This window comes from Cloeon dipterum, chromosome 1 (genome assembly GCF_949628265.1).
Source record: "Cloeon dipterum chromosome 1, ieCloDipt1.1, whole genome shotgun sequence".
Taxonomy (NCBI): domain Eukaryota; kingdom Metazoa; phylum Arthropoda; class Insecta; order Ephemeroptera; family Baetidae; genus Cloeon; species Cloeon dipterum.
The window spans coordinates 33,471,671-33,487,001 of record NC_088786.1 but is presented as its reverse complement, the minus strand read 5'-3'; the positions used below and the strand labels follow the sequence as shown (position 1 = coordinate 33,487,001).

At 42.2% G+C, this 15,331-nt stretch overlaps 1 protein-coding gene across 6 annotated transcripts in view; it reads left to right on the top strand.

Moving 5' to 3' along the window:
- The window catches only part of LOC135948590 (nephrin-like), a 174,761-nt gene that overhangs the window by 139,993 nt on the left and 19,437 nt on the right, over positions 1–15,331 (top strand). For all 6 annotated transcript variants that reach the window (XM_065497939.1, XM_065497938.1, XM_065497942.1 and 3 more), the window contains exons 3-8: positions 7,477–7,685; positions 8,535–8,645; positions 12,107–12,322; positions 12,705–12,850; positions 13,183–13,327; positions 15,018–15,148. In XM_065497939.1, coding sequence (XP_065354011.1) covers positions 7,477–7,685; positions 8,535–8,645; positions 12,107–12,322; positions 12,705–12,850; positions 13,183–13,327; positions 15,018–15,148 — 958 coding nt within the window. The remainder of the gene's footprint in view (positions 1–7,476; positions 7,686–8,534; positions 8,646–12,106; positions 12,323–12,704; positions 12,851–13,182; positions 13,328–15,017; positions 15,149–15,331) is intronic.

Here is a 15,331-nt window from a genome sequence, read left to right as displayed (position 1 = left end):
AAAACAAGTCGGCAGCTTGCGAAATTTGCGCTGCTGAAAATCCAGCGCGACTTTTCCCTGCTGCAAAATCATTCGCAATTGCGGAAAAGTGCACGGCAAAGTGGGAAAGTGTGCCGCCATTTGCGCACATTTTTCACCTCGGCGCGGCGGTCATTCACTCGCTCATGGGCACGAGGATGTTTGCTCTCGACGTAATTTACAATGCCGCGAGCCGGCTGGATGGTTGGCTTATCAGCGTTGTTGCAGATAGCCTCTTTTGCCATCAGCGCTTTGTGTTTGAGCACTGCAACACGCGCGCTCTCTCATTAAAAATGCCGTGTGCGACGACAAAGAGATTTCCCGATCGCACAGTTTTATTAAAGTGCTTTTAATTTGCCGGCGCGTCTCCCACTCACTCGGCAACCCCGCGCAAGAGCTCCGTGTCTAAATTTGGAATTGCCATTTTCCTTAAAATCAATTTGCACGTACGCAGATTTCATTTTGAAATGTTGCAAACGAGCAAACACGATCGTTCGTTCGTAGTCCGCATAGCTACAGGTCAGTGTCGGTCGGCGATAAACTTGTAACACAAATCAGTCGTGGTGCTGATCGTTTTTCAATAAACAGATAAAACGGAAATGCTGCCACACTCTGCACGAAAAAAAACGAACGCCCGCACATTCAGTTTGACGACTGCCAGGGCGCAGAATAATCTGTAATCAATGAAAAATTTGATTGGTGAATGTGTCAAACAAGTTGAATTTGTGACATTGGCGCGAATTTACGAGCTGCTTGTTTTCGGCGTGGCTAGCGAAAATAATTGCCGGCGCTCAGTGGAACATTTTTGCTCGCCAGGTGATTAGTGCGGCAACGAATTCAATTATGGCCGGCGCATAATTAATCGCAGGCCACCGCCAACTGATTTATGAATTAATTGAAATCGCGCGCGCGGTGCAGTTTGCTCGATCGATTGCAGTGCACCCAAATGTATTTGATTAACCAGCAACATTTTATCGCAGCTATACGCGGTTTCATCGATTCCCGCTCGGCATAATGGTTTTATTTGCATTTCTGCACAAATAACCCACTTTCCGATAAATTTCACGCGCGGACGGACAAAAATGAGTTTCCCCTACGCGCTAGCTCTCACTTTTCCTTTTTTCCTTTTGACAGCAATAGCCGTACGATTGGTCTCTCTTATTTGTATTCGTAGGGCCGGACAAATAATCCTGTTTGGCGGCGAGAGAGCAGGAAAAAAAATACACGGCAACACAGGCCAGAGAGATACACTACTTTTGTGTGCCCGTGCTGCAATAAAGTAGGCCTGAGCCGAAATTGATTTCCCGGGCATGCAAAGTCGCGGGCGTGTATCGCAGGGAATATGCCGGGAATCGAGGCGAAAATTTGACGCACATGCCGCAGGCAAAGAGTCAATACGAACGGGAGGGTGACCGGACGGCCGACGATTCTGTAGAGACATTCTCTTTAAACACCCAGAAAATACATTGTAACTCGTCCCTGCCGCTCTGCTCTGCGCACCACTTTCACAGAATGGGCTCAAATATCGCCAGGAATCCAATTGGGTTACATTTTTCCCTTGATTGGAAAATTTCCGCTCTTGGGTGACGGAGAAAAGATCCCCTATACAGCGGATGTGAGAAAGGAATTTTCCATTTTTGCAAAACTTCCGGAAAATAAATTCAAGTTTGTTTTGTGCTGCTCTCTTTTAATTAAGGGAGGTATTTTGGTTTAAAGAGATTAAAGCGGATTGCTATATTTGTTCATTATTGGCTTCATTCTAATATCTAGAAGCAATTTAACCATGCAATCTCATCTCGATAGTGCCGATTTTCCCGACTCCTTTAAGTGAAATAAATCGAGAATTTCAGTAGACAGACTGCGCTAACCGCTATGGAGCCGTTTCCTTTTTGAAAGTTGACCCAATAAGCTTTGATTTTTAACCCATCCGCATTGAAAAACCCGCATTTATATTCAGTTTAATAGTATGAGGTTAAAAAATCCGGAGCAAGTTTAATTTGCTTTAAAAATTATTTATATAATCATTCTCGGGAGTAAAATTAGCAACCCTGAACGAACATGGCGTGTGGAAGCCACTTTTCAGCGCGGTGCGAGCGTTTGTTTGAAGCAAATAACACATGCACGCAGCACAAAAGGAATAAGCCCGTCGCAAAAAGCTATGAAAAAGCCAACTTTAATCTTGCACTCTTCCTTTGTCTCTCTCCCTCGCTCGTCTGCCCGCTGTGAATGCGCTTGCAGCGAATAAAACACAGACAAACACATAACATAAATAGCTCCCGGCGGAGCCCTAAGTATAATTTTAAAAACTACACTCTCAACCCGGTTATGCTGTTGTGTGAATAAAAATCGCCAGGGGAATCATTTTGAGCATTTGTCCTGATTCTCCGCGTCGCACCGCATTACCAGAGAGCCGCCTCACATGCACAAAGCAGCAGCAGCAGCGCCGCTTTTTTCGCTAGCAGCTCGGCTGCAACCGGAGCAAGATGCATCGCAGGTCAGCGATTTGTGACCGGGTCAAGCACGACCGTAATGGATCTCCGGCGGGAGGCATAAAGTATGTGAGCCACATTCCGTCAAAGCAACAAATTTCTGTCCGGGGGTCGATGGATTTTGATGAATTTTTTTCTGCGGTAATTTGGCCCTAATTGTACTACAATACAATTGAGAAAACTCCGACTTTCCAATTTTTGCGGGTTTTGCGGGCGTTAAAGGGTCAAAATCTGGGAATTTTGAGTACTTCATAACTTTGCTCAGGGTGGTCCTAGAACAAAAATTAAAAAACCCGCAAATTTGTCTTAACAAGACAAACAACTTTTACATTGACCTCAAAGTGGTAGGTCAAAGGTCAAGGTCATAAAAATTGATTTTTTTATTTTTAACTCAAATTTGAAAATGAATATATCGAAATTTTTTATTTTTTTCATGACCATTTTGTAGAGCATAAAAAATTGAGTTAAAAACGTTAAAATTTGGAATGGCGTTTTGCCTCATTTTTTTAATAAAAAATGAAAACTTCGAAAACCCTTGTTTTTCGATGTTGGTAAAAAACGATGATTGACCAAATCTCGACTTCTAGTCATCCGAATTTCAAAAACCGCATACCGTTAGACTCCTCTCGACGTCCCCAAGTGTACTAAAGGGGTATGAGACCCACCAACCCCCAACCCCCTTTTAACCCCCTAAATAACGTGAAATTTAGAATTTTTCGTCCGTTTCAACACTTTATCATGACGTTGACGAGTAATTGTCTTCTTCAAACCAATTCATTAACTTAGTTCACTCAAAGACGAGTCAAATGGAACTTATTTTTTGTAAATAGGACCACCACAACCTGAGATTCGGGTGCACAAAGATTTTTTTCCAAACGCGATGCAATAAAATTCTGGATGATCGACCAAATCTCGACTTCTAATCATCTGATTTTGAAAAACCGCATACCGTTAGACTCCTCTCGACGTCCCTAAGTGCATTAAAGGGGTATGAGACCCACCAACCCCCAACCCCCATTTCGCCCCCTTAATAATGTGAAATTTAGCATTTTTTCGGTCGTTTCAACACCTTATCATGACGTTGACGAGTAATTATCTTCTTCAAACCAATTCATTAACTTAGTTCACTCAAATATGAGTCAAATGGAACTTATTTTTTGTAAATAGGACCACCACAACCTGAGATTCGCTTGCACAAAGATTTTTTTCCAAACGCGATGCAATAAAATTCTGGATGATCAACCAAATCTTGACTTCTAATCATCTGATTTTGAAAAACCGCATACCGTTAGACTCGTCTTGACATCCCCAAGTGTACTAAAGGGGTATGAGACCCACCAACCCCCTACCCCCATTTAACCCCCTTAATAACGGCAAATTTAGCATTCTTTCGTCCGTTTCAACACCTTAGCACGACGTTAACAAGTAATTGTCTTCTTTAAACCAATTTAGTTACTTAGTTCACTTCAATACGAGTCAAACGGTACTTAATTTTTGTAAATAGGACCACCTTTTTGTGTTTTGTTCGAGATTTGGTGCTCACCGAGCATTTTAATGCATCCGCGTCTTAATAAAAAACTTTGTGCCACACAAATATCAGGTTGTAGTGGTCCTATTTTCAAAAATTAAGTATCGTTTGAATCGTTTTGAAGTGAACTAAGTAAATGAATTGGTTTGAAGAAGATAATTACTCGTCAACGTCATGATAAGGTGTTGAAACGACCGAAAAAATGCTAAATTTCACATTATTAAGGGGGCGAAATGGGGGTTGGGGGTTGGTGGGTCTCATACCCCTTTAATGCACTTAGGGACGTCGAGAGGAGTCTAACGGTATGCGGTTTTTCAAAATCAGATGATTAGAAGTCGAGATTTGGTCGATCATCCAGAATTTTATTGCATCGCGTTTGGAAAAAAATCTTTGTGCACCCGAATCTCAGGTTGTGGTGGTCCTATTTACAAAAAATAAGTTCCATTTGACTCGTCTTTGAGTGAACTAAGTTAATGAATTGGTTTGAAGAAGACAATTACTCGTCAACGTCATGATAAAGTGTTGAAACGGACGAAAAATTCTAAATTTCACGTTATTTAGGGGGTTAAAAGGGGGTTGGGGGTTGGTGGGTCTCATACCCCTTTAGTACACTTGGGGACGTCGAGAGGAGTCTAACGGTATGCGGTTTTTGAAATTCGGATGACTAGAAGTCGAGATTTGGTCAATCATCGTTTTTTACCAACATCGAAAAACAAGGGTTTTCGAAGTTTTCATTTTTTATTAAAAAAATGAGGCAAAACGCCATTCCAAATTTTAACGTTTTTAACTCAATTTTTTATGCTCTACAAAATGGTCATGAAAAAAATAAAAAATTTCGATATATTCATTTTCAAATTTGAGTTAAAAATAAAAAAATCAATTTTTATGACCTTGACCTTTGACCTACCACTTTGAGGTCAATGTAAAAGTTGTTTGTCTTGTTAAGACAAATTTGCGGGTTTTTTAATTTTTGTTCTAGGACCACCCTGAGCAAAGTTATGAAGTACTCAAAATTCCCAGATTTTGACACTTTAACGCCCGCAAAACCCGCAAAAATTGGAAAGTCGGAGTTTTCTCAATTGTATTGTAGTACAATTAGGGCCAAATTACCGCAGAAAAAAATTCATCAAAATCCATCGACCCCCGGACAGAAATTTGTTGCTTTGACGGAATGTGGCTCATGTACACTCGAAATGCCGAGCGCCTGCTTTAATCTCGCCAGTTTCGTCGTGAATTATTCATGGAGGCAAATTGAAATTATTGCTCGGCTGCGCGCGGCTCGTAATATATATTCCCAATTTCGGGGAAAATTTCCAATATCAGGGGTCGTTTGAACAGAGACATTTGATATTCAATAGATGCTCCGCGTGGGCCTGTCAATGTACACGTCGGCGCGCATTCTTTGTTCTGGCCCGGCCCCAAGTGCAGTGCACACGGCACGGGCACTATCTCACCCCCATTCAAAATACCACCCGCACGGCTTGACTTGAATGTCAATGGGATGGAGCACGCGACTGACTGAGTGTCGCAAGGAAGGTCCGTCTTCTTTAAAACACACGTCTCGGCCGCTTTTGCCTTTTTGCCGCTGATCCAATTACCGCGCTGAGCAGTGTTGGGGCGACCATTAAGAAGTCCGGCCCACCTAATGGGACTCGCCGTGTAATGTGCAAACACGTACGTCCCTTCCCTTGCTTTTGCCTTCTCGCCCCGGAGACTGCCCGTTATTTTTCGCCCGACGGCCAACGACGGATCGGATCGAAATTAGCCCGGTTGCTGCATCCGTAATTGTTTGCTCTTTGATGTGCTGCACGCGCTGCTGATGAAATTGCACTTGGTTAGTTTGTCCCGACGAGGATTAGCAGAACACGCCACCGCACAACACTGCCGGACCCGCAGCAAATGAGACAAACTCTCGCACGAGTGGAGAAAATAATTTGCTTAAAAGTTTGCCGCCGCCGAGTCTTGGTGGAGCTGCCTTTTAGTAAGTTTCCCACCGAGATGGGGGTGGTATTTAATTAGTTGGTGATCGGGGATGAAAACCGTGCAGGCGGAAACCTGACAGCTCCATCAAGCCACCAGAGTAAACACGCTTCGAGAGCTGGCTTAGGCCTTTTTTCTACGTTCCTTACTTAGGTTTTACTCTGGCAAAAACACAAACATGTTTTTGCTGTATGGTTACCGATAATTGATCATTAATAGTAAATATTTAAATAGCAGTTAATATCTTCTCTTTTTAGTGTTGAAAATATGTCATATTAGAACGTATCAATAAATGATGTTGAAAATAGATACACAGATTTTAAATTTCACTAGCAATCTTAAATATCCTATCGTTCGCAAAAACCCGCATTTTACCGGAAAAATCCACTGCATTGCAAAAAACCTTTTTTGCGGGTTTTTCTGCAATTTTGCGCATTTTTCCAAAACACATGCATTCTTAAGGAAAATAAAAAATTCTCATGATGCGGATGACCAAAAATAGGATTTTTCAAAATCCCCAAAATCAGTATTAGATTAGGGTTCCTTCAAGAGAGAGAAAATTTTAACTCTCAACGTAATTTAATGAAATTTCAGACTGATTTGGAGCAAAAATTGACTATTTTTGGGATAAATTCGGAAAAATGCGGAAAACTCCAAAACTGGTGGGTTTTTCCAGCCGGTTTTTTGCGCAAAAAACCAGTGGTGCATTTTTGCGCATTGCAAAATTGGCGAACCAACAATGTTTATAATATTTAATATGATAGAAAGTTACAAATAGGGGCAATTGGTTAGTAAAAAACGTTTTGGCGCTTTAGCAAAATTAAGCTTTGTCATACTTATACATGGAAGATCAAATTTCTTATTAAATATTTTTTAATTTCACAATTTATGGAATGGAAGTAAGACAGTGAAATTTTTTTCTCTCAATAAGATGGCAATGAATAAAATGGGACAGCAAACGTCGCAAGGAATGAGCTTTGTCCTGTTTAAGGGTTTCCTAAAAACGCTCGAAATTCGTGGTGTGTAATTAATTCAAGTATGCACAGTACCGAGTAGTGATTTGGAGTGATTTCTCATTCCTCTTAAATCCGAGTGGCCTCGTCCTGGCAACGCAATTAGTCAAACGTATAGGCATGCAGCCTGCCTGACCACCAAACATCGCTCAAATTCTCGCATCAAAGCAGGGCTGGCGCTTAACAAGCCAACGTCCTTAATTGCAAAATTAATTAATGTCCACAGTTCCAATAAGTTTAAATTTATTTAATTCGAATTTAATAGAATAAACAATCTCACACAAAATACATTAATACCACATTAGGTAATGAAATTCTGTGTGTAATCCAGTGTGTCACGTCGCCTTGGAGCTTTGAAATGAGTTGTTCTTTGAGCATTGCGTGACCCATTTGTCTCTTTGCAACATGCTAATCGTGTTGTTCATAATCGTGGCATCTCTTGTTCCAGTTTTGACGTCCGCGGCCGCCCATTCAACAAGGCAGCCCTGTGGTCGGACAAAAATGTGTTCGGCAACCGGGCCTACTTCGCCACTGTCACTAAGCCGGCACATCTCACCCTGAACAAAGTGCAGCTGGACGACGAAGGGGCTTACAGATGTCGCGTCGACTTCAAAAATTCGCCGACCAGAAACTTCCAGATTAACCTCACAGTAATAGGTGAGTGCGGACCTCTTTTCACTAGACAAAGTTGCACTAAGCCTCGTCAAGTCAATTCGAACATTTAACGCAGCAGAAATGTACTAAACTTTCATTCCGCCGGCCTGCGCGCCGGATATTTCCAAGTTTTGATATTGAAAGAGCCGCGCAACGAGTTTACAAGCAAGGGGCGGCCGCTTCGTTCTCTCCGCTCAAACAAAATTTATGCGAAACTCTCCCAGCTCGGAGGGAATAAAAGGGTCTTCATTGTTTGAAGTAGAATTTGATTTCTGAGATGTTACACATGAGCTGCTTTAACTGCGCTTGATAAACAAAAATCTCTGCTCCCAGCAGCAGCAGCAGCAGCATCTCCTAGCTGTTTGCCTGCTCTTTCTCCTTACTTTTATTATGCCGGATTTTTATGTCTCCCCACTGCCGCAGTCAGGTATATTCCTCGGCGAGCAGCACGTTTTCCTCCGACCAGAGTACACAAACTTTTAATGACTTTGCTCTTTTATGGCATTCTTTAATTAATTCTCGCATTCAAGGAGCTGCAAAAGGATAAAATAAACAAAACATCGCCGCTCGCTCTCTCGCTGAGAGCAGAGAGGAGTCTTCAATTTTAGATTTTCCCCCGCGACCCCGCCGTGTCTTCCCCTGTTCCACTGCAGGGGCAGTGATTTTAAAAGCTGAAATTCCAATCAAAGGTCGTAAAGTGCAGCGGCCCGGGTAATTACACTCTGAAAGCCGTCAGCAGGGAATAAGTTACATCTCAACTGCGTAGACAGAGGTGTAAAATTTATTATCTTCTCCTTTTTCATTTTAATCCAAGAGGCAAATTGATTTCCCTCGTTTTTTTGTCTGTTGCAGTGCCACCGGAGGAGCTTACCATTTACGACGAGAAACGGAACGAAGTGTCGGGCGTCATTGGCCCGCTCATGGAGGGTAGTGACCTGCAGTTGGCCTGCGAGGTCAAAGGAGGTAACCAGCGCAACCGCTTTCTAAATAACACTTATCTCGCTCCATAAAACTCGGCTCCCCGGCGCAAATAAAAGTGCGTCACACGCGTGCTCTATCTTGATGCACAAACAAAAGAATGCTTGGCACCAGATTACACCCGTTTAGGCGCCTTAACCCAACTAGATCAGCGGCATAAAATTTCCATCTGCTCATAATTAGAGCTTTCGCAGCTAATTTTATATTATGATAAGGGCTCAAGTGGGTCAACAAGTTGAATCATGTGTTTGTTTGCTAAGCCTACTTTACTAGAGCACAGTTCTACTGTTCAAAACTTTTTCTGTGGTGGCTAATCCATTTCTATGTATGTGATTTCACATTGCAACAACAAATCTCATCAGGATTGGCTTTTAGAATGAACAATTTTAGGTGTTAATTCGTGTGACATCCAATTAAATATTTTTCCTTGTAGGATTTATTCATTTTCCTGTGTTTATTTGCTATTAATTTCACGTAGTTAAATTTTGAAAGTTCTCTCTATGGCGTGTAATTTAATTTGATCTATTTTGTACTGATATTTACAGTTAATGCCTCATCAAAATATTGACAAATTTTCAAAAGGTTTATTTTTCATCATCGATTCTCGGTAATAGGAATAAAATTGTGAATAAATTCTGCTAGAGACGGTGGCATCGCTTTGTGTCAATTTATGCAACCAACGTCATTTCGCGCGCATTTACAAAATTACGCTCATGGTGTTGAATTGAGTGAGAAAAATTGTCGCCATCCATTCGAGTGGTAAAAGAGTCGTAACCAACAGCGTCCAATTCAATTAAGGCAGAGAGCAAGTGATGCATATAAATTGGCAATAAATTTGATGGCTCGAATTTTCCAATCTAACTTTGCATTTCTCACTCTCTCTTATCTGGTGCGCGTGGAGCGGCGGGAATTGTGGCGAGAGAAAGATGAGGAGATCCTTATTGCCGCGCGCACCAAGCAATCTCGGCGGGTGCGCCCGGCCCCTCAAACTTTAATCCGCCGCTCGCTCAGCATTGACAAATTGTTTTCCTTCCATTCATCTAATAAACCCCAAAGTGGATGGCACAAGGAGACAGGAAACACACGGATTGATACCGCTTTTATTTTTCTGCCTCTGCCTTCTAATAAATGTTTATTTTCCTTTATTGAATCGGTGGGTGGCTCGATCGGCAGGCACTTGGCTGCGCAGCTGCTCTCATTTTTCAGGCCAAATCCTCTTATTCCTCGGCTCTGCTCGCAGTCCGGCCGGCCGGCGCATCGCAGCTCCTTTATTGTCTCTAATCTTCAATCTATTTTTCCATTTTTGCCGGCAAAAAGCGGCTGGCTGCTCTCTCACCTCGACGCCAATCGGGATTATCGACCGTGCGCGCGCGCGCGAACGCCCGATGCGAGATTAGTTTGACGTGCGGACCTTTTTGCGCCGTGACATTCGCAGTGGCAGCCAATACGTCTTAAAATTTGTTTCCTCTGCCTGCCTGCCTGCCTGCCGAGCGAGAGAGAGCGAGCGAGTGGCGGCCTAGCTCCTGCAAATCCCAGTAATTCGAATCTGTGCCCATCGGCGTTTTGGCCCACCATTTCACTCGCTCGCGCGCATTATTCTCCGCAACGCGCGCGCGATTCAATTTGATGCCGACAGCAATAGGGTGATGCGATTTTTGCCGCACCATCCGATTCACGTTAAAGAAAGAACAGGATTCGAGCATTTTTCGCTTCCTTCCTGCGCCACAGTTCTCGGCAAACGGCAATCGATTTGCTGCCACGCTAGCCCCACGCATTTTCACTCGCGCATCAAGATAGCAGTCTGACCAGGACGCTATCAAGTATTCAAACGGATTAGTCCGAAAGTTGGAGCTATGACTAATCTTTTGACTGGTCGCATTGCTTGAAAGGAAAATCTTGTGTTGGAGATAAATTCACTTGAGGAAAACATTTTGAAGGGAGAATTAAGTGGTCTTTTTGACAAGATTAATTAGATTTATTCTCGACTAGGGCTTACTTAGTTTTTATTCCTGCAGCCTTAATCATGAAAAAATATAATGATTTAAATAATTGAGTATGTGAATATTACATAATATATGCGACGAGATTTTTAGTGTAGAATTCGAAATTTGGTGCTAATCAAACATTTAATTGCAACCGTCTCGATAAAAAACTTTGTGCACCCGAATCTCGGGTTGTAGTGGTCCTATTTACAAGAAATACGTGCCGTTTGACTCGTCTTGAGATGAACTAAGTAATCGAAATAGTTTGAAGAAGAAAATTACTCGTCAATGTCGTGCTAAGGTGTTGAAACGGATGAAAAATGTTAAATTTCACGTAATTGAGGGGGTTAAAAGGGGGTTGGTGGGTCTCGTACCCCTTTAGTGCACTTTAAAACGTCGATACGAGTCTAACGGTATTCGGTTTTTTAAATTCGGATGATTAGAAGTCGAGATTTGGTCGATTATAGTTTTTTACCAAACTCGAAAAACAAGGGTTTTCAAAGTTTTAATTTTTTATTAAAAAAAAAATGAGGAAAAACTCCATTCCAAATATTTACGTTTTAACTTAATTTTTATGCTCTACAAAATGGCTATGCAGACAATAAAAAATATCGATATATTCATTTTCAAATTTGAGTTTAAAATAAAAAAAATCAATTTTTATGACCTTGACCTTTGATGTACCACTTTGAGTTCAATATAAAAGTTGTTGTCCTTGTTAAGACAATTTAAACAGGTTTTTCAATTTTTGTTCTAGGATCACTCAGAGCAAATTTATGAAGTACTTAAAATTCCCGGATTTTGACCTTTGAACGCCCGCAAAACCCGTAAAAATTGGAAAGTTGGAGTTTTCTCAATGGTTTTGTCGGTCATTTAGGACAAAGTTTACGCTAACAAATTTTCTTTAAAATCCATCGACCCCTGGACAACAATTTATTGGTTCTACAGATTTTGGCTCTACGATTTTACATTTATTCTCCGTTTCATTTTTACTTCCTTCTCCAGATAATGAAAAACTCCAAATTCTTGCCAACGGTAAGAAGGAAGGTTCGTTTGAATCTGTCCACACAAAAAAATCAAATTTCAGGATATGCCAGAATGCCATGAGGGAAAAATTTTAATATGCGATATTCCATGAAGCTTATCTTCAGTAATGACAGTTACAACTCCTTTGACGAAGTTTTCATTTTGACGAATTCAAAAGCCATTTTGCCTTTTTGCCAGGAAAAAAGATGGAACATCAAACAATGTACGTCCCAACTTTCAGTTTCAATTTCTGCCCATCGGGCGTGGATGGCGTTTAATTTATTTTAATGCCGAGTGACAGCGCTGTAATAAAAAAGAGCAGAGGCAGAACAATGGGCCCGGCAATATTTGGTGCGGTGCTCCCTCTCGCAGCAGGCATCCGCATGAATAAATCACGGAATTCGCGGAATTAAAAATGTTTTGTTTACGTGTGCGAAGGGAAACCGGTGCCGACCGTCTCGTGGTTCGTCAACGACAAGCTGCAGGAAGGCGTCGTTCCGGTCGACGAGGAGCAGATCTCGCCCGGGGTCATCATTAACAAGCTGTACATCAGGGACGTCCGACGCCACCAACTTCACAACACGTTCAAATGCCAGGCGTCCAACACCAAAATGAACCAACCTAAGGAACGAACGATTCGACTCGACTTGTATCGTGAGTGCACACTTTTAATTCGGTTTTTATTCTTTATTGGGTGTATGAGGAAACTCAGACTTAAATAAACTGCTGAAAAGCATGGAAGAATAATTTTTTTAATTTATATTAGCGATGAAAGATAAAATTCAATTATTTAATAATATTCAAGTAAATAATGCGAGTCTTAAATTCTAAATTAGGTAAATGCTGAAACTGTAATTCTTATTGCATCCCCATAGGTGCCTCATGCATATTTGTTTGCTCATTTTAGTCGCAACGTTGACCACCAACCGACATTTTCGCGGTTGCACAGGGGTCGTGTCTATTATTAATTTTAAATTAATCATGCGCACATTTTGCGTGGGTCGAGAAATACTACATGTATGCATGGTCGTTGCAGTGAAACCGCTGTCGGTGCGGCTATTGGAAAAGCCACGCACCCTGCAAGCCGGAAAACCACACAGTGTGGTGTGCGAGGCCAAAGGTTCCAGGCCCAAAGCCGACATCTCGTGGTTCAAGGACTCCAGGAAGATTCCCGGCGGATTGGTGAGTGTGATGCATCATTAGCCCGCATTATGTTGATCCGATGATCGACTCCACACTTTACTATTATGAAATTAGTTGAGAAATCATGAAGCTCAAGAAGAGAGAAGACAATTAAATTTTAGAATTAGTCAAAACCGAACAATTTTAAGGTAAAAACTCTACCAGATATTTTTTAACTGTCTTCTGTGTATGAGAATTATTTTAAATCATTATTCTAATTTCTGGGATAAAATCTCGAGGGGAAAATTTTATTTTGAAGATTAATAAGTAACGGAAACTTCAGCTAAGAAACATTTATCAACAGAATTGTATTGTTAACATAACTTTCACAGGAGGAGGGAAATGACACCATAACTCAGAACATCTTGGAGTTCATACCTCAACCAGAGGATCACGGGAGGCAACTCAAGTGCTACGCGGAAAATCCGAAAATCCCGGGCTCCGGCTTGGAAGATAATTGGCTGCTCAACGTTGTCTGTGAGTACCGCACACGAACTCTGAGTCTGCTTTTGTGCCAATGGAAACATGCCCTGCTTGCGAAATTGCAAATGCCGACCGAATCAATTATCATGATCATGTATAGCAACTTTGTCCGCACTCAAAATCAGTCGGCTCATTCGAGCAAGCACGTTTTGAAGAGCGCACAGACGGACCGCAAATATTTTCGAGCAAATTGCACCCATTGAATAAATTCATCTGGTGATCCGAGTCGAGGCCGCTGTCGTGGCGTGTGCAAATAAATTGCGCGTTCACTTGGCCATGAATTTCGGCCTCGGCCGCAGGGATCAAGTGCTGCCGAGGCAGAGAAGCACACACTTGTGCGTCCGCCCGCGGAAAACGTCATTTCTCGTGCTGAATTGGCAGTCGGACGACGGCAGCAGCAGCGGAGGCGGCGCCGGAAATAGATTTCATTATTTGCAAATGGGCCTCTCTCGACAACTAATTGCACGAGAGCACCATCAAGACAAGCTCGGCATCCAAACTCGCGGCATTAACAATTGCTACCCTGCTTGAATTTTAACCGTTTCGCATGTAGAACCGGACTGCAAAACTTTTGCTGCATCATCTGCAGCAAAAGTTTGTTTCGACGAGTGATGCGCGGCCTCTCTTGAATTACTATCAAATTATAAAACTTGCCCGGCGCTTGTGAATTATAAATCGCGATTCCCAGCTGCAGCACGAGAGCTGTTCTCGCGAGCAGCGAGAGCGGCTTTCTGCTTCTTTCTTCGCGTGTGCCCCGTGCGAATGTAGCGAGCGGCCGCGACGAGACGAGATAATTAAAAGCATCAATCATGTTAGAGCCGCGCCGCGCATTTTCCCAACTTTTGATTGATTAAGCTCGCCGGAACTCATTGTTTGCTTCTCTCGTCTCGGCCAAGGTATTTCTCTGCCCATTGTGTTTGCTGAACTCCGCAACTTTGGTCAACTCGAAAATTGATCTGCTTCCCCAATCGAATTTCATCAAGGAATTAATTAAAAATCCGACACGATGGAGAATTTTGGAATAAACTCTCTGCAAAGAGAAAATTGTCTTATTTCAGGCTGTTAAAATACAGTGGGGGCCAGATTCGTGCGACGCGCAGATATGGCGTCCGGTGGAATATGGCGCGAAAAAACAGTCACGAAAAGAAGCAAATTTTGGTCAATATTGTGACATAATTTGCATTACTTGTACTAATTTTGTCTTTTGGATCGTAAAAACAAACTCTTGACACTCGTACAGGAATCCAAAGAGAGCTTTTTGTTTCCCACATTCAGACGCCATCTTGGATCTGCGCAGTGCGAACCAATTTTATCGCACATCTGGCCCCCGCTGGTTAAAATATAATCTGATCAGAATGCGGATATTTTTTAGAATCGGAGGTAAAATGAAAAATATAATATTTAGCTAACTTTTAAAAATATTTATAATGCATAATTATATGGTCAAAGTTCTGATGTTTAGATTTGAATGGAAAAATATGCGCGGCCGAAGATTTTTACTTGTGCTTGGAGCATGAAAAACATTTTATGCTTCACCCCTTTGTCTTCTCGAAGCATATTATCTGGCACGGAGCATGGACTCATTATCCACAGGCTGTTTGGTGCAGAATTTCGAGCTGACTGCACTTTGCTCTTTCCGAGCCGGTTGTACTTGGGGCTAAAAAACCACCAACTCTGCTTTCAGTCGCCCCTCAAGTGAGTCTGCAGCTGGGAAACACGCTCAACCCGGACGACATCAAAGAGGGCGACGACGTCTACTTCGAATGCCACATCAGAGCCAACCCCAGGGAGCATAAGATCACCTGGATGCATAATGTAAGTAGTTACGAGAAAGCGACGGATCCGATTCCGACCCACCAATGAAATCCCGATCACGAGGCCAACATCTGGCCACACGATCTTTTCCGCTCTGCTGGACCAAATTGAAAAATAAAAGTCGTAAACTTGCTTGGCCCGCAGCCCGGCAGAAGGCGAAATAATTATATTATAGATTGCAAT